The sequence below is a fragment of the Pithys albifrons genome, chromosome 28 (assembly GCF_047495875.1).
Source record: "Pithys albifrons albifrons isolate INPA30051 chromosome 28, PitAlb_v1, whole genome shotgun sequence".
NCBI classification, from domain to species: Eukaryota; Metazoa; Chordata; class Aves; order Passeriformes; family Thamnophilidae; genus Pithys; species Pithys albifrons.
Genome location: NC_092485.1, coordinates 2,754,165 through 2,777,794, shown reverse-complemented (window position 1 = coordinate 2,777,794; position 23,630 = coordinate 2,754,165). Strand labels below are relative to the sequence as shown.

The following is a 23,630-nucleotide window of genomic DNA, read 5'->3' as shown; positions in this document are numbered from 1 at the left end:
GCCAGGCTGTGCCAAGGGCAGGGCTGGGGTGGGTGGTGCCACCGATGTCCCCATGCCCACTCTGGTGCCTGCTCTGGTTCACCTGGCAGTGCCACGGAACACAATGCACCTTCCCTCAAGAGCTGGCTGCAGCTGGCAGCCCTTCATCCCCCAGGCTTAAAAATAGTCACAGGCATTATAAACAACCTTGCATGGAACACGACCGAGGACTTGTTTTTCATCCTCTCCACGTTCCTTGTGGGAACAAACGCTCTTATCTCCTTGCTGTGCTCAGTTGACTGCTCAGTGCAGGAGAGGGACAGGAACAACAGGGCTCATCCAGCACCTGCCCCTGTGTAAAGGAAATGATCTATTTATTTATTTCTGCTCCCAGTTCTTCAGGGGCCCCAGGAGGAAGCAGCAGCTCAGCAGCCACCAGAGAAGCACTGGGAGCCCAGTACCCACCAGGCTCTGAGCTTCCAAAAGAGATCTGCTTACAGAGGACAGACCTTGGCTCCTTCTCTAGAGCTCCTTCCAAATCCAGGGGCTGTCTGGCAGACTCACGTTAATAAACACTTGCACATTAGAGGTTGTGAAGTTTTTATCTCCTGCTATAAAGGTATGAATTATGCAGCAGGGAAGTACATGAGTTGGTACATGAGTTAGTGGTGTGTGAAGCACTTGGAGCAGCCCAGGGATCCTCCATGTGGAGCTGCCACGAGCCCCGGGGTGCGCCTGCCCTTGCCAGCCCCACTCCGGCTGCTGGCAAGTTGGCACACGGGCTCCAGCTCTGCTTTGGTGCCTGCTGGTTCCCAGGCTGGTCTGGGAAGTCTGTGGGCATGTCTAGCTCTGCTCTCCCTGCTCTGAGGTGACACGGGTGCTGCCAGTGCTGGTCCTGCCCTCGCTGTGCCACCAGCCCTGCCACATGGGGCTCCCCCACCGAGGGGTGGTGACATCCAGAGCCACATTACTCTGGGGCAATAAGGCATTTCCTATAATCCTTCAGAGCCTTCCCTTCACTGCCACAGGGGAAAGCTCTCAGTGGTGGCTTTAGCCTGGCAGCAGGTTTGGGGTTTGGGGCACGTCCCACCCACGTGCTGCTGCAATGGCAGTGGTGCCTTCCAGACCTTGCTCCCTAAATCAGCTGCTCCTCAGGCTTTTTTTAATGCTCCCCACAATGTGCTGAGTGTTGCAGTGTAGAGCCTCTTATTTATTATCTGGCAGACAGGAGTCTGTTAAAGGCCAGCTGGAAATGAGGGGTGGGAGGGTCGGGCTCTTTGCCTGTGGTGATGGGACAGGAGCAGGGAGAGGGGACTCCTGCACCCACCTCACTGCCCTGGGGATGAGGGGCAGCAATTAACCAAATTAACTGCATGGAATCCCATAATGGTTTGGATTGGAAGAGCCCTTAAAGCTCATCTCAGTCTACCCCCTGCATCCTTCCCTGGACCAGGCTGCTCAGCACCACACAGGACTCTGTGCTGCACCTCCTGTTGTGCCACTCCCACCCACTCTGCTCTCCTGCTTTATGTACCCAATAAATCCTGAAAGATTTCCTGTCTTTTCCCTCTTCCTCCTCTCCAGCCTGCCTGCTGCCCTGTATGCAATTTTTGCTGATGTAACATATATTTTGACAGGGACCACGGAGGCCTGAGGGTGACAGACATATTAATTGCCACAATGAATTTTCCATTCATTATTAGGCGAAATCTTCCCATGAAATAATTCCTGAGTGGAATAGATGCTGAGGAAGCTGCTTCTCCAGAACAGTCTCCAGGCTCCTGTGAGCTGGAGGAGAGAGTTACAAATGATCAACAGGCAAACAGTTTGACATAGTTTTACTTCCTCCCAGCAGCACTATGATCTGTGAGCCAAAACAGGCAGGTCTTTCCAAAGCAGCTACAAGAACTCTTTAATATTCATGGTGCTTAATCATGAGGCAGCAGCGCTGCAGCAACGATAATACCTGATGTGTTTTGATGTGTTTTGATGCACTGAGCTCATCTCCCTGGAGGCTCTGGCCCCATCAGCCAGGCTGCTGGGGGATGGACAAGATGCTCTACCCCTCTCCTCTCGCTTGGACTTGTCTCCCACCATCCAGCCACTCTGGTTCCCACCACTCTGCCCCTCTCAGCTGTTGGCTGTGCCCTGGGCAAACCCTGCTGTGTTCTCCTGTGCCAGCCAATCCTCGGGAACTGCTTCATGGCACCAGGCAGCATTCAACATGAACCTGCAGTTAATTACATGTTCTTGCTAAAAATAATTGAGTAGCCAACGTTGTGATGGCTGTAATTGCATCCTAATGAATTTGTGTGTCAACTTGTTACATGCAACTTCAGTGTGCTCTGTAAATACCAAATTAAGTTCATCTCTCTGTCTCCAGGTGCCTGAGGCACAGGTAACTCCACCTCCAGAGATGAGGAGGCTGGACCTGATGGCCCTGGAGGTCTTCTCCAACCTTAATGAGTCTGTGATTCTTTTCTGTGATTGTTCCAGGGCTCAGCCAAAGGAGGGCTCAGTCAGATCTCACTGGGGATGGATTTGGGCTCTGCTGGGCCAACAGTGGGATGTGACTCCCTGAGCACCCTCTGCCACCCACCCCAGCTGCTGGAAAACACTGCTGGTGCTCTGCCTGTCCATGGAAGAGCTTCTTGGACAGCCAGAGGGGAAGCTACAAAGCCATAAATTAACCCAGAGAACAGAAAAGTGTAATCCTATTGACTTCAGTGAGAGTTACAAGCAAATAGTGCTGTCCAGTGTTAATTGTCATGATTGAAGAAGACCAGAAGCCCAACCTGTGCCCTGTGAAGGAAAAAGAAGCTTTGACAAAAGTTACTGAAATGATGCTGTGCTCCCATAACAGCTGTTTCCAGAACATCATTTATTGTCAATGTTTTCCATATTTGCCACCAAAGTACCAACTACAGCTCCCTACAAAGCTGAGCATGTTAGTTAACCTCATTAAATCCTAAAGGATTAGTCAGCTGTTCCTCAACCACAGAACTGTTAGGAAACATCTAAAGCTCAAAGTTATGTGGCTTGGAAAGTGATTTTCTAACATGCAAACTTCAAAGGAATTTTGCAATCCTGCAGCATAAGTGAGGCAGACGAATGTTAATCCACTGGAATGCTGCTTAATGGCCTGTTTAATTTTTGTCTTGCTTGGTCTCTGCAAGCAGCTGGGCATGAAGCTGCCTGTGCTGAGCAGGGGTTCTGCTTCCCCTCGTACCACCCCACTCACCAGGCATGGATGTTTTCTCTTCCCCACGATCACAGCACGTGAAGGCACCATCAGATGTGCTCCTGTGGCCTCTCCCCACCCTGTGGCTACACAGACCCAAACCCACCTGGGGAGGGTCTCCCCAGGCCCACTGGTGGGTCATCACAGACTTTAGTTTGGGAAGGACCTTAAAGCTCATCCCATTCCACCCCCTGCCATAGGCAGGGACACCTTCCACCAGCCCAGGTTGCTCAGAGCTCCATCTAACCTGGCCTTGGACACTTCCAGGGATGGGGCAGCCACAGCTTCTCTGGGCACCCTGTGCCAGGGCCTGCCCACCCTCACAGAGAGGAATTTCTTCCCAACATCTAATCAGACCTCTCCTCTTTTAGTTGGTGTTGGGGAGCACAGGGAGTCTGTGCCTGCCCAGGGCACCGCGTGGCACTGGGAACCCACCGTGGCACAGGCTTGGTGGGGACCACCCTGACTGAAATAAATAATGCCATTAATTGTGAAATAGTGGAGGAATTAAACACAGTGCATTTTGAGAGCACAAAGCACCGAAACCCATGAATTAATTAGAGCTTCCCAGCCCCCCTGTGAGACTCAAAGGTAATTGCTGCGTTCACGGTGCCTGTGGGAGAGGAGAAAACGGGACTGGGGTGGTGGCGGAAGCTCTGAGATGTAACAGCAGAAGCACAAGTGGCACTTCAGCCCCAGGGACCCTGTCCTGCCTCACCTACATTTCCTGGGGCTCACAGGGAGCTGGAGGAGCCAGGCTTGGCATTTCAGAGCTTCACTGAGGTGGGACAGGGATCCCTGGCTCTGGTTCCATCCCGTTGCCTCTTCCCACTGAGCCCTGTGGCATTGGCCACGCTGTGCCAGGACACTCAGGCAAATCCTGGGATCCCCTCAGAACTGCTGAAGGATTTCAGTGTAAAGGACACAGCCAGAGAGCCAGGCTGAATAATGTATTCACTGGTGTGTTATCAGCTGGGAAACCTGTTAGTAATAAAAATACATGAGAAGAAGCAAGAGGGCATGAATGTTTAATGGCACAAGGGCATCCTCGAGGATCTCTGACACTCAGGCAGGCCCAGTGTGAGGCTCCCTGGGTGTCTGACACATGAAAAGGCTGTTTCATGGCAGCCTTTTGGTGTGTCTGATGTCCAGGGAGCACAGCTCTGCCTTGGGGCTTATTTCATTCACCTGAAAATGAAAAGCATCATGTGATGCTCTGGAGACCAGTGAAAGAAACTGACATTGGACTCAAAGATCTTAAAGGTCTTTTCCAAGCTAAATGATTCTCTCTTCTCCCAAGTAACAAGTGGCAGGATGAGAGGAAATGGCCTCAGGTTGCACCAGGGGAGGTTTGGATGGGATATTATGGAAAATTTCTTCCCCAAAAGGTTTGCCCAGCCCGGTCACAGCTGCCCAGGGTAGTGGTGGAGTCACCAGCCCTGGAGGGATTGAAAAGCCACATGGATGTGGCACCTGGGGACATGGTTTAGTGGTGGGCTTGGCAGTGCTGGGGGAATGGTTGGACTCAATAGTCCTAAAGGTTTTTCCAACCTAAATGATTCCATGATTCTATGACTCCTGACCCTCATGTCAATGACAGGCAGTGTCTGAGCCTGCAGGAGCCATCCACCAACAGGACACTCTCTTTTTTTTCTTTTCTTTTTTAGCAAAACTGGCTTTGAGGGCTGACAGTGAAAAATGAAGCCCTGTGTCCTCCACCCTCCTGTCCTTTACAGGGAGGTCAGGCTGAGCAAGCTGAGAAGTGATATCTGTAAAACAGATCCATCAGCAAAGAGAGAGGAGTCCCTGCTTTGTGAGAGGGAAATTAATTTTGACATCTTAATTATAAGTCAGAGGAAAGGTTGGTGTTGGAATGGTGAGCTTTGAAGATTATCATATTGTCATTATTCATTAATGACTACAAAAGAAACTACCTCTAAATGATAATGATGGAGTATAATGGCAAACCTATGAAGTTTCTATTAGATCCCATTTACTCCCAAAGAGTTCTTTGCTAATAACTTGTTAACAAAACCCAGCAGTACTAATCAGGTTTTGGCTACAGTGACATGTGTTGCTGTACTAACAGTGCCAGGAACAAAAAAAAGAGTCTAGAAAAACACTCTGCCTGTGTTTAGAGCAATAATTTTAAAAACAAATTAAAATAGAACAGGAGTCCCAGAATTATGGATGTCATAACATAGTGGGGGGATTTTTGTCTGGCTAATATGGGAGGAAAAAAACAATTATCTCACCAGGGATCCTATTTTTTCCCAAGTTCTTTCTCCACGATAGCCACACCTGTGTGACCCCTCCCATGAGATGAAGTCTCTTCTGTCAGTTATTCCCCTTCTTGTACTAAAATGTAAATTAACTTAAAGCCACTGTAAGCAGCTTATTTCAGTATGAGCTGTAATTACTGCCAGGGCTGTAAAAGAAAGCTTTCTTTAAAACTTTTATCAAAGTTATTTTGTGTTATTATTGCTTTCTGTGATGTGTCTGGATTTTCCAAACAGCAAATAATTCTGCACTTATCTCGGTTCCTTTGATAATATTTTTTTATGACAGATCTACTGAGACTCTAACTACATTATTAACATTCAAAAGGGAATAATGGGGACAGTCTTTTTCTAAATAAGTCTGTAAAAACCCTGGCATGCCATGGCTGCTGCTTAAACACTAATCATGGAAGACAAGGAATGTATTAATCATATAGATTTGTACGAGTAATGTAACCAGATCTGCGGGAGCTGCTGCTCGGAATAATGAACCTCCCTCCTTCTGGACAGGGCTGATCTGCTCAGATGAGGCTCCCTGCAAGGTTCAAGCAGCTGGAAGAGGGACAGAGTGATAAAGGCAGTGATGTTGTAGAGAAAGGCCAGTTGTGTCAGTCTGAGATCACCCCTGGGACAGCAGGGAGTGACCCCAGGTGAGGGTGATGCACACACAGGTAACCAAAGGTAGGGAGGAAGGAAATTTGTCTGGTCCCAGCTCCCCACTGCTCCCACTTTGTCCTGTTTTCTAGAGGTAAAGAGGACTCTGTGTGTGTGATCAGATCCCCTCTGCTCTGTCAGTAGTGGAAGTGGACAGGGGCAGAACTTCAGCTCAGTCTCCCACCACTGGTCCCATCCACACAGATATTTCAGGGTGGCTCTGACAGACAAACACAGAGGTAGCTCAGCCTGTGAACACATGCAGGACTCCAGATGGGAGGGGATGACTGACAGGAGTGGGCACCTGCTCTCCAGAAACTGGATTCTCCTCCTGTGTTCTTCAGGGAATTTGGACTGTGCATGGACACAGAGTGTTGCTCCACAAGCTTAGGCTGCTCCTCCTTGTTTCCCCAGATACCCAGTGAGGAGAGAGGAAGTGACTGGTGAAAAGGAGCAGGAATCAGAGAGGAGCTGGGGATTACATTTATCAGGCAGAGACTGAGATAGGCTTTTGGACCTTGCCAGCTATCCCAAATCCCTGTGAACAGGGCTATAAAACTTGACAAGGCTGCCACAGATATTTCAGATCCTGTTAAAGATGTAAAACCACTGACAGAGCTGAACCACTTACAGATGGTAACTCGGTGCTGGTGGAGGAGGATGACACCAGGGAGAAGGTTCAGGCAGGGGATTTGACTGGGTGATGATCAGTAACACCCAAATGGGGAGAAATGGCTGAATTGATGAACACTAATGGATGAAATACTGTACTTTACTTTGCCAGTCAGTCTTGTGTGTGACCTGTGATACCCACTAGCCAGGGCTGTAACCCAGCTCAGGCCATTCCCAGCAATGAATTTAGAGCTACAACATTGGCCAAGGGACTGGAGCATCTGTTTTATGGTAAAAGGCTGAGGGAGCTGGGCCTGTTCAGCCTCAAGAAGAGATGTCTGAGAGGGACCTCATCAATGTCTGTCATGTCTGCAGGGAGGGGTCAGAGGATGAACCAGGCTCTGCTTGGGGTGCCCAACAGTGGGGCAAGAGGCAACGAGCAGGAGCTGATGCACAGGAAGTTCAACTCGAACATAAGGAATAACTTCTCTAATGTGTGAGTGACCCAGCACTGGAATAGATTGCCCAGGGAGGGTGTGGAGTCTCCCTCTCTGGAGATATCCCAGAACTGTCTGGACACAATCCTGTGCCGTGTGCTCTGGGATGGCCCTGCCTGAGCAGGAAGGTGGGACCAGATGACCCACTGTGGCCCCTTCCAACCTGAGCCACCCTGTGATCTGTCATTCTGTAATTCAGCAGCAGTGGCTCTGCCACTGCAGCTCCCTCGGTCCTCACCACCCAAACCCCTGGGTCATGCCCACCTTCCCCAGCCTTGCCTGATCATCCCACTGCTTTCCTCCAGCCTTGATTTTTCTCCAAAGCACTGAGCTCCAGATCTAGGCTTAAACACCCCATGACCATTTTCAGGCTCTGAATCCAGCATGTAGACTCCCAGGCCATGCTGTGACTCTGTGTGACTGTGTGACCCTGGCTCCCTGTTTGACTGTGCCCTGATGCCCACCCTGCACCCCGTGGTGCCCGATGGCATCGTGCCTATCCTGGAGCGAGCGGCTCTGAGGGGTGTTTGCACAGGCTGCTCCTTTATTCCCTTTGACAAGCCCTCTTAGTTCATCTCTCTGGCTCCAACCACACCTGCAGCAGGTGTATGTGGAGCAGTCTCTGCAGTTACTCTTTTCATTTATTCTGGAAGTTCTGAGTTTTGAGGGTGAGGTGTGCAGGAAACAGTAGATAAAAAGTGCTTGAGAGCTTGTGACTGCCCCCTGCACATCTCTGCTGATGGGAACTATTCCTCCTCTTTCAGCAGTGCCTTGTTTGTTGTTCTCTTGTCCCTTCTTTTTTGTGTTTTTTTTTTGTCCAGATTAAGGATAACTAAACACTGCTGTCATTGTGCAAAGCAGCACCACACAGGCCAGGAGCAGACTCATCCCATGTCCAAGCTTTTAACCTTTTGGCAGGTGTTTGTGTCAAGGAAACAATCCATTTAGTGTCTGTTTTCTTCCACGTTCTCTCCACTGCAGGGTTGCACAGCCTCCTTCCATGCAGGTTTCTTTCATTTCATGAGCATTAGTTCAAAGGGGTTTGTGATGTCTCAGGTATGAAATATTGTTGATTGTGCAGCTGGGAAGTTGAGGCAAACAGAGGATCTGTATTTACTGTCTGATTTACTGTAAAGTCTTGGTCAAAACATCTTAAATTCCCAGGCCAGTGCTCCTGTTGTTTGGAAATTTTACAGGATTGCTGAAGAGACTTCAACACTGATCTCTGTTCTCTGGTGACCAGTGATAGGGCTGAGGGAAAAATATGGAGCTGTGTCAGGGGAGTTTAGGTTGGATCTCAGGAGAGTGTTGTTCCCCCAGAGGGTGGTGGGCACTGACCAGGGTCCCCAGGGCAGTGGGCATGGCCCCAAGGCTGCCAGAGCTCCAGGAGTGTTTGGACAATGCTCTGAGGGACAGGGTGGGATTGTTGGGGTGTCTCTGCAGGGACTGGAGTTGGACTGGATGACCTTTGTGAGTCTTTTCCAGCTCAGATGATTTTATGATTCTGTGACTCTATCCTATGCAATGACCACTACTTAATATCTGCATTGCTCCAGGGTGGTTATTTATTTGTGGAAGGGGAGCAGAGAGAGGACAGAAGGACACAGTGCCACATGGATGCTATTCCTGCTGGAACTGCCTCTCATTTTCCTGCTGTGCTGATGTGTTTATGAAATACAGCCTGATTTATGGAGCAGCTTTGCATTGCTGAAGCATCCATTGACACCCATCCACAGCCTGCTGGGCTGATACACCTCCATTCCCAGGTGAGGAGCCCAGACACGAGGGATTAGTCAGTGACACAGATCTCTATTAAAGCTTGGGTTATTAAAGCTTGGGTTTATTCTCTAAGCTTTACAAAATTCCCTGGTAAGATCTGCCTCCATGGCAGCTTTTGCTCCTATACAATTTTTGACATGCTTAAAACTTTGCCATCAGAGAAATGTATCTTGGGGTCACAGAGTTTTCAAGCAAGCAGTGCTGGATATGTCTGTCCACAGAACAGCAAGTGCCTGGCTTTGAATCCCTCTTATCCAACCGTGACTTGTTTGTGCTTCCTCAAAGGCACAGAGCTTCCTGAATAATTTGTTACCCCGTGTTTGAGATGAGTGCTCTGCTAGGGAGGAACACTCTGCCCACTTCTCCTCCCTGGCAACTATTTTTGTTTTCAGTTAATGCAGTGCAGTCAACCATCACCGCTGGCTCTCCCCAAAGCTGTAAGAGTGTTGTGGTCAGGTAGTGTTGTTGTGAGACAACTGGAGCTCCTGTGTGTCCAGCCACCAGGGAGAGAGAAAAGAACACACTTCTGCCCATACAAAACTGCTCTGTGCTGGTGTAACCTGCTTTCATGTCATCCTTGCTCAGGATGGAGTTGTTCTAATTTTGTGTGTGTGTGTTGTGGGAGTGTTTTACCTCTGTGAGAGCCTTTTCCCTGTAAGCACAGGACTGCTGACCTGCACACAGGATTGCAGGGCAACTGTCGGGCATGAGAAGGACTTCAGAGGAGCGAAAACACAACGCCACAATTCCTTTTCTACCCTCTCTGAGAAACTGTGTCTTCACGTTCTAATTAAACAGCACTTTGACATGTTTTTGCTGTTTTGATTGCCTTTGAACTTTGGTGCTGTGATAAACAAACTTTGCTTCCCTGCCTACCAAGAAGTTGCACTGCCTTGAAGCAGTTTGTCCCTGTTGTGATGAAGAGCTCAGCACTCTCCTCCCGTGGCATCCTCCGTGTGCTGCCAAGGTGGCAGCTGTCGTGGTGTGACAGGTGATGAACTGGAGATGCTGCAGCTCTGAAGTCTCTTTGATGGCCCCTTTTAGTGCTCAGCAAACAAAGGATCCCTCAGCCCTCTGCAGGCTGGGGCTGGTGGGGGTGCAGAGCACGTTCCCTTGGGTTGTGGTGAGGCATTTCACATGTCTGGGAGCTCGATGAGTAATGGAGGGGAGGGAGGAAGGAAAGCAGGACGAAGGGACTCGTTGCCATGTGGCATAAATGAGAACTAAAACTGTCGGCCAGTTCCCAAGCAGCTTGTTCATGTCTCAAAGTTTGTTCATGGAGAACAATACAGCAGGTCCTAAGGCATCAGAGTGAGATGTGCTGTGTTGGGTGAGATGCCCCAAAATCACACCTGCCCCAAAATTGCTTCTGCCCCAACCTCCAGCAGGGTCCACCCCATCAGAGGTGACACCAGGGCCACCTGGGCAGGGCCCCCAGGAGCCTCATGGGCTTTGGTCACTCTCTGAGTGGTGTCACATCTCCTGGATTAGTAGATGGCAAAGCATCCACACACCAGGTGCTGAAGAGGAGATAGAGGATTAGCAAGTGGTGCAGAGGAAATAAAGACATTCAACAACACTGTTTACTCACTCAGAATACAATGAGACTGGCAGGTAAACGTGCAGCTCCAGAGGAGGATTATGGTTCATGTGATGTACAATGAACCTGCCCACCTTACTGGCATCCTAAAAATTGCAAAGGATTAGGCAGCTTTTTCTGGCTTTTAAGTTTATAGTGACTCAAACTGTTAAAGACAGCAGGACTTTCACTGAAGGAACAGCAGCTTCATGGCTTGCTTTTGCTGCCAGTGTCATTAACTGGCATGTCAAGCTCAGCATTTCTGGAGCTGTCCCCCATTTCAGGTGTGTAAATGCAGTGGGATTTCACTCCAGGGTTTGAAGTCTCAACCAGTGAAAAGACTGAGCTGCATTTTCCACAGATGAGAGGCGGCCAAGCCTTCTGCTTAGGGGGATGGACAAACTTCCCACACTGGAGCCAAAAGGACACTCATCTTCTCCTTGAGATGCCCACACTGTCCACACACGACTGTGTGTAGTCTCTGGATCATGTGGCACAATCCACTGTCAGCAGCTCATAAATAACAGCTCATGCCTGGTGTCACAATTCCCGTGTGAAATCCTGAAGCCTGGCTTTAAATAATGTGACAGCGTCCCTTTTCATGTCCAGATCGTGAGCGCCACGAAGCTTTCAGCCTCCTTGCTTCCCTCCTCCAAGTGTGAAAGGGAATTTATCTGCAGCAGTTCTTTCTGTGCCTCTTGGCAGGGAGCCCAACGAGCCTCAAATAGCAGCCAACACGCCGAGCTGAACCTGTGCTTGTTGCAACTCCATTAATGCCGCAGGCACTACACCTCACATGTATCAGGAGCATTTGGTTAATGTCCCCAAACAAGTCTGGATTACATTGCTTTACCCCAGCAAGCACGGGTTTGTGATAAGATTGGTGTTCTTGCTCCTCTGGAAGCATTCTTGCTTTTTTTCTTGGCAACAGCTACTGTATAAGTCATAGATTAACAGGCCATTAAGGCAGAGGGATCTGTAAGAATTGGAAAATACCTGGTTGAAGAAGGTGTTGGTGTTTGTTACGAGCAGATTTCTTGGTGTTTTCATTTGCTGCTATTTACCATTGCAAAATTGGGGGTTGAAATCTGATACTACTAACTCACCGTGTGGTCCAAGCTGAGGTGAACGCGGGGACACAGCAATGGGAACAAAACCCCATTGTTTTACCACTCAGCAAACATTCTTTAGGCTCTGCAGGTACCTTCACTTCCTCCTACAGAGGAAAGAACTATTTGAGTTATGCGAAGTCCCTCCTCTTTATTTGCAAACAATGGCAAGGCTACACCTTCTCAGGACTCGGTTTTACTGCAGCCCTGCTGCTCCTCGAGGACTTCAGCTCATGAGGCACAGCTGGAGCCTTCAAGACATTCCTAAAACATCACAGAGATTTGCAGTGGAAATTCAGCCTCTGAGTAAGAGGAAAACGATCCGGCGACTGGGCAGCGAAATTTGCAATTTGAACCAGAAAGCTTTCAAAGGATTAATTCCCAGCTTTTATGGCAGTGACATCGATTTTGAATGAACTTTCCTGCGGTTTGTAGTTTTTAGTGTTTCATTAGTTCAGCAGCTGAGCTCCTGAGCACTGGGATGTGCCTGGCGTGTACCTGGTGTGTAATCACACCCAGCACGAGCTAATTGCTACGCTGAGATCAGTGATACACAGCTAAATAAACAGGCACTGGATTTGTGTTTTCCAGTTGAAAAATTACATTCATGGTTGTATCTAAATGGTACTCACTGTTCTGGCTCTGCTTTGGCCCAAGGTGCTTGAGTGACTGAACCAGCTGGTTCCAGGGATGGTGGCCAAGTGTGAGTAGGAAAGGGAGAGAGAAGGGTGGACACCCTACCTTGGAATGGACATTCCACTTTGCCATGGACATCCCAACTTGGCATGGACATCCCACCTTGTAATGGACATCCCACCTCAGCACTCACATCCCACCTCACCCCCAGCGAGGGACCATGATGGGCACTGGGGCTGATGCCAGTAGGTGTTGGTGGAGTGGCAGAGGGGAGATACTGTCCAAGGAGTGATCCTTTTTGAGAGCAGATCCCGGGTGAGGGGAGATCCTGGATGAGGGGAGATATTATCCAAGGGGCAATGCTTGTTGAGGGAAAATCCTGGTTGAAAGGAGATCCTGAATTAGGGGTGATGTTGAATGAGGGAGGATCCAGGCTGAGGTGGGAGCTGACTGGGGGGCTCTTACCTGAAGGAAGGTCCTGGTTGAGGGGACTCCTCGCTGAGGAGAGACCCTGATGGAGCCTCTGCCTGACAGGAGACCTTGCACTGCCCGGGGGGCTCCTGGCTAAGGGTGATGCTGGACAATGGCCAAACAGAGCCCCTGGCTGGGGTGGGCACTGCCTGGGGGTCTGTGTCTCACTCTCTTATAGAATCACAGAATGAACTGGTTGGAAGAGACCTCTGAGATCATGAAGTCCAACCCTTGATCCAACACCACTGTGATTATCAGCCCATGGCACTGAATGTCACATCCAGTCTCATCTTAAACACCTCCAGGGACGGAGAATCCACCACCTCCCTGGGCAGCCCATTCCAATGCTCCTGTCTGAGGGGTCTCCTGGCTGAGCGGAGCCACTGCTGCAGGGCAGGGGCTCCGGGGACACAGCGGAACGTGGCTGCGGGGCGTTGCCGGGCGAGGGGGTCACACCCGGGCCGTGACGAGGCTCTGGGAGGGTGGTCCCTGCCGGGGCCGAGCCCACACATCGTTCACATCCCTCGCAGCCCTCCCATCCCGGTGCGGGTCCTGCCCGGCCTGGGGACCACCGGGGGGCGTGGCATGGCCGGAGGGGGCGTGGCCACCCAAATAGAGGCGTGCCCAGGGCAGGGCAGGGGGCGTGTCCGACCAGGACAGGGGCGTGTCCAACCGGGACTGGGGCGTGTCCAACCGGGACTGGGGCGTGTCCAACCGGGACTGGGGCGTGTCCAACCGGGACTGGGGCGTGTCCAACCGGGACTGGGGCGTGTCCAGTCCAGATGGAGGCGTGGTCATATAGGACGGGGCGTGTCCAGCCCAGCCGGGGGCGTGTCCAGCCGGGGGCGCGCGGGAGGACTGCCCGAGGGGCTCCGCGGGCGCGCGCGGGGGGGCGTGGCCAAAGGGGGCGTGGCCAAAAGGGGCGTGTCTCGGGGCGTGGCCGGCGCGCGCGGAGGGGCGGCAGTCGGGCGGCAGCCGCGGCCGGGGCGGGAGCGGCGGCAGCGGCGGCGCGGGGCGGGCAGCGTGGCCCCGTGTAATGCGGCATGTCCAAGACGCTGCGGAAGAAGCGGCACTGGCTGAGCAAGGTGCAGGAGTGCGTGGTGTCCTGGGGCGGCCCGGCGGGCCCGGACCCGGAGCTGCTGCGCGGCGGCGCCGAGCGCGGCGAGTTCCCATACCTGGCGGGCCGCCTGCCCGCGGGCGGCGAGGGCGCGCAGGGCCCCGTGCTGCTGTCGGGCAAAGCGCCGGCGCCGGGGGACGTGCTGCTGGAGGTGAACGGCACCCCCGTGAGCGGCCTCACGCACCGCGACACGCTGGCCGTGGTGCGGCACTTCAGGGAGCCCGTGCGCCTCAAGACCGTGCGCCCAGGTGAGCGCCCGGCCCCGCGGGCCGCACCGGGGCCCTCCCGCCGGACCGGGGCCCTCCCGCCGCCGCCCAGCCGGCCGCGCGTAGGCCCGGCCGCGCCGGCGCCCTGCGGGGCCGCGGGAGGGCCGCGGCGGGGAGCGGCGCCCGGGGGAACGGGGGGAGAAACGGCAGGGAACGGGCGGGGAGAACCGGGCAGCGGGTGCCGCGCTGGGAAAGTTTCAGCGGCTCCGGGGCGGTGCGGGGGGTGGCCCCGGGTGGAGACGGTCCTGCCGTCCCGGGACGGCCCCGCTGTCCCGGGGTGGCCCGGAGCGGTCTTGGGGTGGCCCCCGATGGGGACGGCCCCGGAGCGCTCCCGGGATAGCCCCGGAGCCGTCCTGGGGTGGCCCGGAGCTGTCCCGAGGTGGTCCCAGCTGGGGACGGCCCCGCAGTCCCGGGATAGCCCGGAGCGGTCCCGGGGTGGCCCCAGGTGGGAACGGTCCCGGAGTGGTGCCGGGATAACCCGGAGGTGTCCCGGGGTGGTCCCAGCTGGGGACGGTCCCGGAGCGGTGCCGGGATAGCCCGGAGCTGACCCGGGGTGGTCCCAGCTGGGGACGGTCCCGGAGCGGTGCCGGGATAGCCCGGAGCTGCCGGAGCTGTCCCGGGGTGGCCCCGGGTGGGGACGGTCCCGCAGTCCCGGGATGGCCCCGGGGCGGTGCTCGCTCGCCCCGCCCGGCCCGGGGGGCTCTCCCAAGGACCCGGGGGGCGATGCTCCCGTGGCTCCCCGCGATACGGTGTCGGTGCGCTGTGACCCTCCCGCGGTGACCCCATCATGCCCTCCCCGAGGGTCCCCGAGCCCTCCCGCAGGAACAGGGGCTGTTTCCGCGGTGTTGGCCCGACCCGCCGCCCGGAGGGTGATGGCGATGGCCGGGGTGAGGGATGGGAATGCAGCACCGCGATGCCATCGCTGCGTCCTGCCCTGCTGGATCCTGCCAAGGCAGACACCGGGAGCGAGCTCCGGGTGTTCTTTTTCCATGGGTTCGTGTTAATTTTGAGCGCTCTTTAATGAACTGGTGGTATCAGATGGTTGTGGTAAAACCGTCTTTATCAACGTGCCTGTCAAATGTCAAATTAATGCTGAATAGTGGCACCTGCAGCCACACGAGCTAATGACTCACGAGCTCCAGATGTGCCTGCTGCTTTCCCAGCAGGTATTCCAGGTGTGAGCCTGATGTCTTAGGAGAAACTGTCTTGGGAAAAACTGTTTTTCCATGAATCCCAGTGGATATCAGTATTTCCATGGCTGGACTCTAATATTTCTCGTAGAGCTTCTGTGCTTTACACCTGTCTCATCCTCTTTTCATGACTGCTGGGTGCTCTTTGAGTTCAGGTAATATATATTTTAAATCAGATTTTCCTCATTTGACCACTAACAAAAAGTCATCTTCTATATAGATCCTGTGCTGTTGATTCTGGTTCAGTTGCTAAATTAAAAAAACCAGCAAAAAGCTGGAACAGACACACCTTAAAAGCAACTCCAGAAACCTGGTGGGTTTTGGAAGATTTGACTTCCAGAATTGGAGAAATGACAATCTCCAAAATGGAGAAAATAGAAAAGAGCAAACAGCTGCAAGTTAGATGTGAAATAAGAGGATTTTAAAAAAGGGACAAATTGTTTAAGATAGAAAATAATAATCTCTTTTAAAAAGAGAAAGCTTGTGGAAGATGAAACCATAGTTCAAAGGGATTTCTTGTGTTTACTATGGAGGAAAATCAGGATATTCCTGTAGTGGGAATTTCCACAACAGAGATGTCAAACTGTACAAACTGGCAGAAAAGATTTCGAAGAAAATGGTGAGAGCTGGATGATGTTCATGAGGAGTTCCAAAAATGAAGTAGTAACAATAATGTGTTGCCTGTTCCTTAAATCCTGGGGATTGTGGAAGGAGAAGGAGATGGGCAAAGTGGTGCCAGTGGGGAAAAGGGTTGGTTAAAACTCAGGTTAAAGAAGCAGAACTTTGGGCATGTGAATCAATACCACAAAATGAGAACTTCAGGCTGCTTTTTAGAAGAGAGTATCTGAATTTCAGAAAGGTTCACTGCTTGCTTTAATCCAAGTGTTTTGGTGTAGTGGATTTTCCTACAGACTTTCAGTGAGGTATCACAGGCTTGGAGGAGGCTCCGTGGTGTGGCAGGGGTTGAATTCTCCTGTGGGTTAGTAACTGGTTAAAATAGAGGAATGGTTTTCTCAACAGAAGGAACCTGCAGCTGGAGCCTTGTAAGGACCTGTGCTGTTTAGCACAGTCATCCTGAGCTTGTAAACCCAACACCAGGTAAGTTGTAAAAAGAGAAGTAGCGTTTTTCTGCTGATTTTATAAAACTTCTGCAACACATCAATCTGAATCTGCAGATCCAGCAATTTTTCCCATACTGGAACATACTGTAAGCTTATTTACCACATCAGGTGACTTTTGGAGTCATTTTTCTCTGTTAGACTTAGTGTCCTTAATATAGTATTTTAAAACACTGTTTTTTGGTTGTGTTTTTCTCGAGGCTGCCACAGCTGCTCAGTGGCAGTTTTCCAGTCAGGGTGTATGTAATTAGAAAAGTTGTTGACAAGGCATTCTCTGTGAAGACCTGTGACTTTGAATTTGGCTTCCCTTGTGATCCAGAGCCATCCAGGCTTTGGGAGGCATCTGGGAAGACATGCAGGGTCGTGTGGGTGGTGGAGGTGAAGGGAAGAAGGGCAGGGAGCTGGTGTGATGATAATATGTCAGAATCCTCAAAGACCCATAATTGCATTGCTGGTCTTCAGGGTCTTGTGTTTCATGTTTTTCCCCCCCAGTCAAAACTGCTGTTCCTTATCATGTTGAAAGACATGGAGTGCTCAGCCCCACAGCTCGTCAGGTTTGGGTGCTCTTGGGGCAGAAGTCTGAGGGGATTCAGTATCAGGGGTCAAGAGATAGGAATTTGTCTCCTTATCTCTGAATTTTAGGGTGTTTGGAAGGCTCACAGGTTGCCTAGAAGGGTGAGTTTGGTGCTTAAGGGCTGGCTCCATCTTCCAGGTGAAGCCTGTGCAGGTGACCCCACGGCCTTGAGCAGCACAGGGGGAGCTGCACTGCTTTAGTTCAAGCCACAATATAGTCCTTCATTAAAGGCAGCAACAGCTTTACTTGACAGCAGTAAAATCTGTCTGTGATGCTTCTCACAAGCTCACAGAAAATTTAAAATGGAAATTTCAAGATGCTGTTTAGGCTTGTTTGATAAGACACTTGAAGGATATGAATGTTAATTTGAACGCCATCTGTTAACTGCACATCACAAGAGATGGACCATTTTGTTGATGAAGAAATTTGTCCTTCCCGTTCTTGCTCTGTCTTTATTAGCTGAGGAGGGAGAATAAGACCAGTGTGCTGGAGGCTGGGAATGAGTGTCACTGGTGCCACAGCTGTCCCAGGTGAGGGTGGGATAGCTGGAAAATCCATGGATATGGTATCAGTAGGGATTTACACGCTGTGGGAGGCCAGTCAAGCTCTGCCAGCGCCCCTGGACTGATGTTGGGATGTGAGTTGTCTAAATAAAACTTAAATTGGAGATGATTGTTGCAATGATAACCATAGCCCTATTTATGTGTAATTCATCATCATCTGGATCAGATGAGCAAGGCAGCCCTACAGAGAGCTGGGGCTGGCTGTGCAGGGGACATCAGGATGGATGTGCACGGAGCTTGCCAGGGGCTGGCTCGGCCTAATGAGTCCATTTGTATTTTAGCCACGCTAGGGAAGTGCTGGTTTCCAGCTAATAGCCTGCTTACATGCATCCAAAGGATGGCTGCTGTGTGCTCCAGGACCTTCCCTGTCTGCTGTGGCTTGCATTTGGGCATTAGCCTTCTAACTGGCTGCTGCTGCTGCTGCAGGTTCTTCTGTTACTGTTGAGGAAAAAGGAAAATATTTTTCCTCTAGTCACATCCATTGTGTTTGAGTGCCAAGTTCCTCCTCTAAAGGTACCTACTTTCCTCTCAGTACCTGAAGGCACTGGAAAGATGAAGGTACTACAAGAAAGATAAAGAAGGACTTTTTACAAGCACAGGTAGGGATAACACTAAGGGGAATGAATTCAACTGGAACAGAATAGCTTTAGATCAGATATTAGGAAAAAAATCTTTACAGTGAGGCTGGTGAGGCACTGGAGCAAATTTCCCAGCGAAGCTGTGGCTGCCCCATCCCTGGGAGTGTCCCAGGCCAGGCTGGACAGGGCTTGGAGCAACCTGGGCTGGTGGAAGGTGTCCCTGCCCATGGCAGGGGGTGACACTGGATGAGCTTTAAGGTCCTTTCCACCTCAAACCATTCTGTGATTGCACAGTCTGTGGTTGCATGTGACATTCAGGGCCCCTGAGCAACCTGATTTAGTGGGTGACATCCTTGCCCATAGTGGGGGGGGTGGTTGGAGCTAGATGGTGTTTAAGGTCCCTTTCAACCCAAACCATTCTATGATGATGATTCAGAATTAGGCAGAAAGATGTTTGTATGTGCAGGAAAGCCTGTTTGCTAAAATACTCATCAGTACAACTTCGAGTGCCTTCTTTCTTCACAGCAGCATGGTAGCCAAAACACATCAAAACTAGTCTGCAGGATTAAAGTAAGAAAAATTCCTGATATCTACAAGCTCCTTTTTCTTCAGGCTGAGCCGCCAGATACTACGTAGGAAGGAATGTGTTTCCCTTCCAGACTAGGGAGCTTTGATGAATACAGCTACTCTGTGGCAATTATTGTGGTTTCATGGCCACTCTAACAAGCATCTGGGAAGAAATGGGCAGAGTCTTGGAGCTCTTCCAGTGGAGAAAAGCTTCCAGAGCATCTCATTTGGTCCCTTGGTTTTGGAGGGAATACACGTTGGCTCTGTTGTGTCAAAACTGCTCTTTAATGAAAAATACAGCAAGATTTAAAAAGATGAGAAGTGATCTCCAGACTAACTTCTGTTCAGTGCTTCTGAAGCTGTTGAACTTGGTTTCCTGTAGATTTGCTTCACAGCTGATGTTCATACTCGTGGCTGGAGCTCTTCCTCCAGCTGCGGCGTTTATTCCCTGTCTCCGTTCGGGATTGCCTGTCCTGTGGGAAGTGTCAGTTTGTGCTCTGATGGTTATTTCCCAGTGGGACACGTGGAGGGACATCCCAGCTCATGTCAGAGAACTGATAGGGGCTTTTTTCGGCCCTTGATGTGGTTTGTGATGGATCCAGCCCAGCCCAGCCCAGCCCAACGCTGGCGGGTTTTGTTGCTCTCTGTGCACCCGACCGTTGTCTGTGGCTTCCTGATGTGACTTCTCTGAGTGCCTCAGTTCTATTGCTTTATTTGAATTATAGTGCATTAGTGCAGAGGATGAGGGGATTGGCAGGTGGATGTACTGGGTATAAAACTGATTTTTGTGAGTCTGACTTTCACTGCATCATGTGATGCTCCTGGGACTTGAGGAGCTGGAAGCCAGCAGGGCCTTTATCTTCCTGATCAAAATCTAATACAGGCTTACAAGACAACTTATTGCTGGATGTGTTTTCTCACGTGACTGTGATCGATCCCTAATGCCTCTGCCACTGACAGGAGTTAATGGGAGTGTTACCACTCGTGCTTGGGGGTTCCTTTTCTGCAGCAGAATGAACGAAAACGGTGCTGACAAATCCAGTGACTCAGATCAGGCTTCAGCACTTGAGACACAATACTCGAAGCTGAGTATCTGAGCTTCATTTACATTTCCTCTTGTGCTTGAGGTAGGTACAAAGCCTCCATGTGGGGGTAAACATTTGCATGTTTGGCAATTAAGGCAGCATTTCACAAAATGGGATGAATTCTAAATGTGCTGTGTTAAAGCAGAGCTCGGAGTACACACACCAGGATAATTTTGCCTCTCGGAGGGAGGAAAGGCATTACCCTAATTCTGCATTTCTGTGCAGCTGGCACAGGGCCAGCCCGGGATGATGGAGCACAGGAATGTGTTACTGGGGAAATCTGAGGAGCTGCACAGCCCTTGGTGGGTGTTGGGTGGGGGCTGCCCTGGAAAACTGCCCTCCTGGCTCCTGAGTTCAAGGGGACTGACCCATTCTGTACCAAAAGGGAAAGTTTGAGTCATTTTGCCACACTAATTAAAACCCAGAGCTACTGTGAGGAATGTGCAGGGTATCCCAGTTCCATGAAACGGGGCAGAAGTCAACTGTGCTGTCTTGGAAAGGAAAGCTGAAGGGGAAACAGGTTCTGCTGGAGAGTTGTTGTCCCTCCAAAGCTGTGCTGGGTCAGTCTGAGAGTGCCTTGCACAGACAGCTGCAGTTGCATCTCGATGTGAGGATGCAAAGGACTGTCAGGCACTGGTGCCACTGAGTACCAGGGTGTGCATGTAATTTAAAATCCTGCCTCTTAGATTCCTCTTTATATAAACATATTGCTCTTGGCATAGACCTTTCCCTTTCACACACTCCTTTGTTTGAGTTTTACTGTGTTAATGATCACACCATAAATGCCCTCTAATGATTCTGTTCTTTCTCGGAGTGTTCATTGGAGATGATAACGAGGCCTCATGTGGCTTTTGTGACTAATTTGTACTTTTTTGTTCCCTTCAGGAGAGCCATTCCCTTCCCTGTTCCCTTCCTTGATGTCCCTCAGGGGACACCCTGTAGGATAGTGCAGAGTGAGGCATTTACCTGGAGCTGGTGCAGAGCAGGTGGTGCTGTTGGTGTTCTCCAAATCCACCTCCTCCCTGTCCCCTCCTTTAGGGCAATCAGATTTTCACTATGACAGAAGAAACACTTTTATTCCAGTTGTTCCTGGAAGGAGATTTTCTTGTTCAGGTAGATTTAATTAGATTTAAATTCTTCCATATATGTTGGGGTTTTATCTCTCCATGTCAGGAGAGAACTTATTTAAAATACTTGTAATGTAATTTTGCTGCTGCTCTGCAGTGGCAGGAGGTTTTCTCTTCTCTGTGCCAAGAATGAAATAAAGAAGAACCCTTATTAGGAGTCATGATTTCAACAGCAGATTTCACCTCCATAATTTTTGTCTAGATATGGCTCTTCAGTTCTTGGCTGGCTTTAAGGAAATGCCAGTTGGTTGTAGAGAATGGCTGGGTTTTATCACTCTCAGAAAATACAATGTCCTTAATTTTTGTAAAGTTTCATTTTGCCTTGATAAAAGAAAGACACTTTAAAGTGTCTTTTTGGACATTTCTGAGGTAAACAAGCTGTGCTCCTGTAACTTGCTATGCACTTCTTGGTTATTGAAGCATCTGCTTCAAAATATTTTTCAGCTGATAATTTAAAAAAAGAAATCTTAAAATATGACCAGGATTGTGCATTCAAACCAACAGCTGAAAAAATTACTGTAGTTTTCATTGTTGCTCTGTTTTAAGGTCTTTGAATTCATTCTTCTGGTTCTTGTCTTTAATTCATGATGCTTCCTTTTAAGAATTATCTTGTCATGTTCATGGGCCGTTAGTTAAATCACTTCTTGTTCTCTGAACAGGAACAATTTTCTTCTTCAAAGCAATAGTATTCCTGAGAGTACTAGATTTGAATCAAGAAAAATATGAGCTCTTTGTATTTGGAAGTAAATTCCTTGTTTAGTTCAGCTGAACAGAACAGGGGAAAAATGCAGTGAGAAGATTGCAGAGTTGGGTTGATCTGTGTCATCACCAGAATCAAAATTCTAAGAAATTCACCGTGTCTGTTGTTAATTGATGTTTGAATTTGTGTTAAATTAATGCTCTTTGGGCCCTCAGTGGGAACAGGAGCAGCTCCCAGGTGGCATTCCAGAAGCAGCTGGATATGATGGGCTGGATTCCAAGCTGGTTGGTTTTAAAAGCAAGAGCAGGTATTTAAGGTGAAAAGGGGAAGGGTGTTTGTCAAGGCACTAAAGGAGTAAAGGGAGTTGGAACTGCTGGTGTCAAAGCTGTGCAAAGCTGTCCCAGTGCTGCTGTTTGGGTTGCACACAGTCCATGCCCTGTGAGCTCTTCAGGTGCAGCTTTCAATGGGAAACAACCTCAGCAGCCTTTTGTTCAGCCTTGTGTCCCTGTGCTTTTATTGCCCTGTGGAAATACAGCCTGGGAAGGCAGTGGTGGCTTTATGAGGCTGTGATTTCATTTCCAGAGCACGCCCAGCTTGGTGGTTGTAACTCTGGGCTTTCTCTGCCTGAGCTTTTAAAGTGTGTTCTCAGAGCTACGTTTAGAAAAGCTTCCTTAAAGCTACTATTCAATATGTATGATTCTCAAGCCTGTAATTTTTTATGAATTGGTGATTGCTCTCAGTTGAATGGAACTTTTCAAATTGAAAATCACTAGTGTGTTTACTATCCATCCAGGGCCACTCTTCACTTGCTGAACAGCAGTTCAGTTTGTAAAGCTCCATCCATTGTAAAGAGTTTTCCTGAGACACAGTTAAAAAGTTAAATCATATAAGCTCTGAATTGCCATGTCTCTTCAGTTACCTGTGTAAAAGAAATAAAACTTGAATTGTAGCTCTGTCAGGTCATGGCACACTTGAGTAGTGGTTCTTATTTTGTTCTCCTTCAGTGCTGTTTCATTACTGACTTTGGTAATAAATACAATCAGCCTGGCAGCTGATGTGTGATGAATATGGATTGGGGCTGCTGTATAAACATCAGAAGTATCCTGGGTTTTGGAGTCTGGAGATGCTTTTTCCATCTGCATGGTAATGAAGGATTCTTGCAAAAAGGTGATAAAGGCAATCAGGAGGGTTAATGTGATTGTGTGAATTTACCTGTCACTGAAGTTTCCTCCTCTTACACCCACTGCATTTGGAACTAGTGAAACATGGAATCCAGGCTGGTTTGGCCTGATGTTGAGGGTCTAACCCAAAATCTGGCTGCAGCCACAGCTGTAGTTGTACAAAGCACTCAGCAATAGGACAAGGGGCTCAGGCTCTGCCAGGGGAAATTGAAGTTGGAGAGCAGAAAAAAATTCTTTCCAGTAATCAGGCATTGGAATGGGCTGCCCAGAGAGGGGGTGGATTCCCCATCCCTGGAGGTTTTTAACATGAGCTTGGCCGTGGCACTGAGTGCCATGATCTGGTAAAGGGACTGGAGTTGGCCCAAGGGTTGGTCTTGATGATCTCGGAGGGCTTTTCCAACCCAATCCATTCTAGGATTCTAAGCTGGGACTGCCCAGGCCTGTCCCTGGCACAGGTGGAAAGAAACTGGTACCATCCCTGTGTCTGCTGTGGCACAGGTGTCAGATCCAGTGGGAATGTGGGAGAGTCCCAGGCACTGCCTTGAGGATGAATGATCCCTTTGTGTCAAAGAGACAGAAGTGGAGGAGATACGAAAAAAGGGACCACCAGCCTGGAAAAACTCCTGTGTGGTGGGACAGAGGGAGGTGGAATTAGAACACAGAGGAATTTAGTGCAGGATATGCAGGAACAGCACAAAAAAGCAGGAGTTTGTTGCTCTTCTCTCATA

The 23,630-nt window shown here is 50.0% G+C and overlaps 1 protein-coding gene across 3 annotated transcripts in view; it reads left to right on the top strand.

Moving 5' to 3' along the window:
- Positions 1–13,814: 13,814 nt before the first annotated feature.
- MAGI3 (membrane associated guanylate kinase, WW and PDZ domain containing 3) overlaps positions 13,815–23,630 on the top strand; it is a 68,222-nt gene continuing 58,406 nt past the window's right edge. For all 3 annotated transcript variants that reach the window (XM_071578885.1, XM_071578884.1, XM_071578886.1), the window contains exon 1: positions 13,815–14,201. In XM_071578885.1, coding sequence (XP_071434986.1) covers positions 13,880–14,201 — 322 coding nt within the window. In that variant the 5' untranslated portion in view covers positions 13,815–13,879. The remainder of the gene's footprint in view (positions 14,202–23,630) is intronic.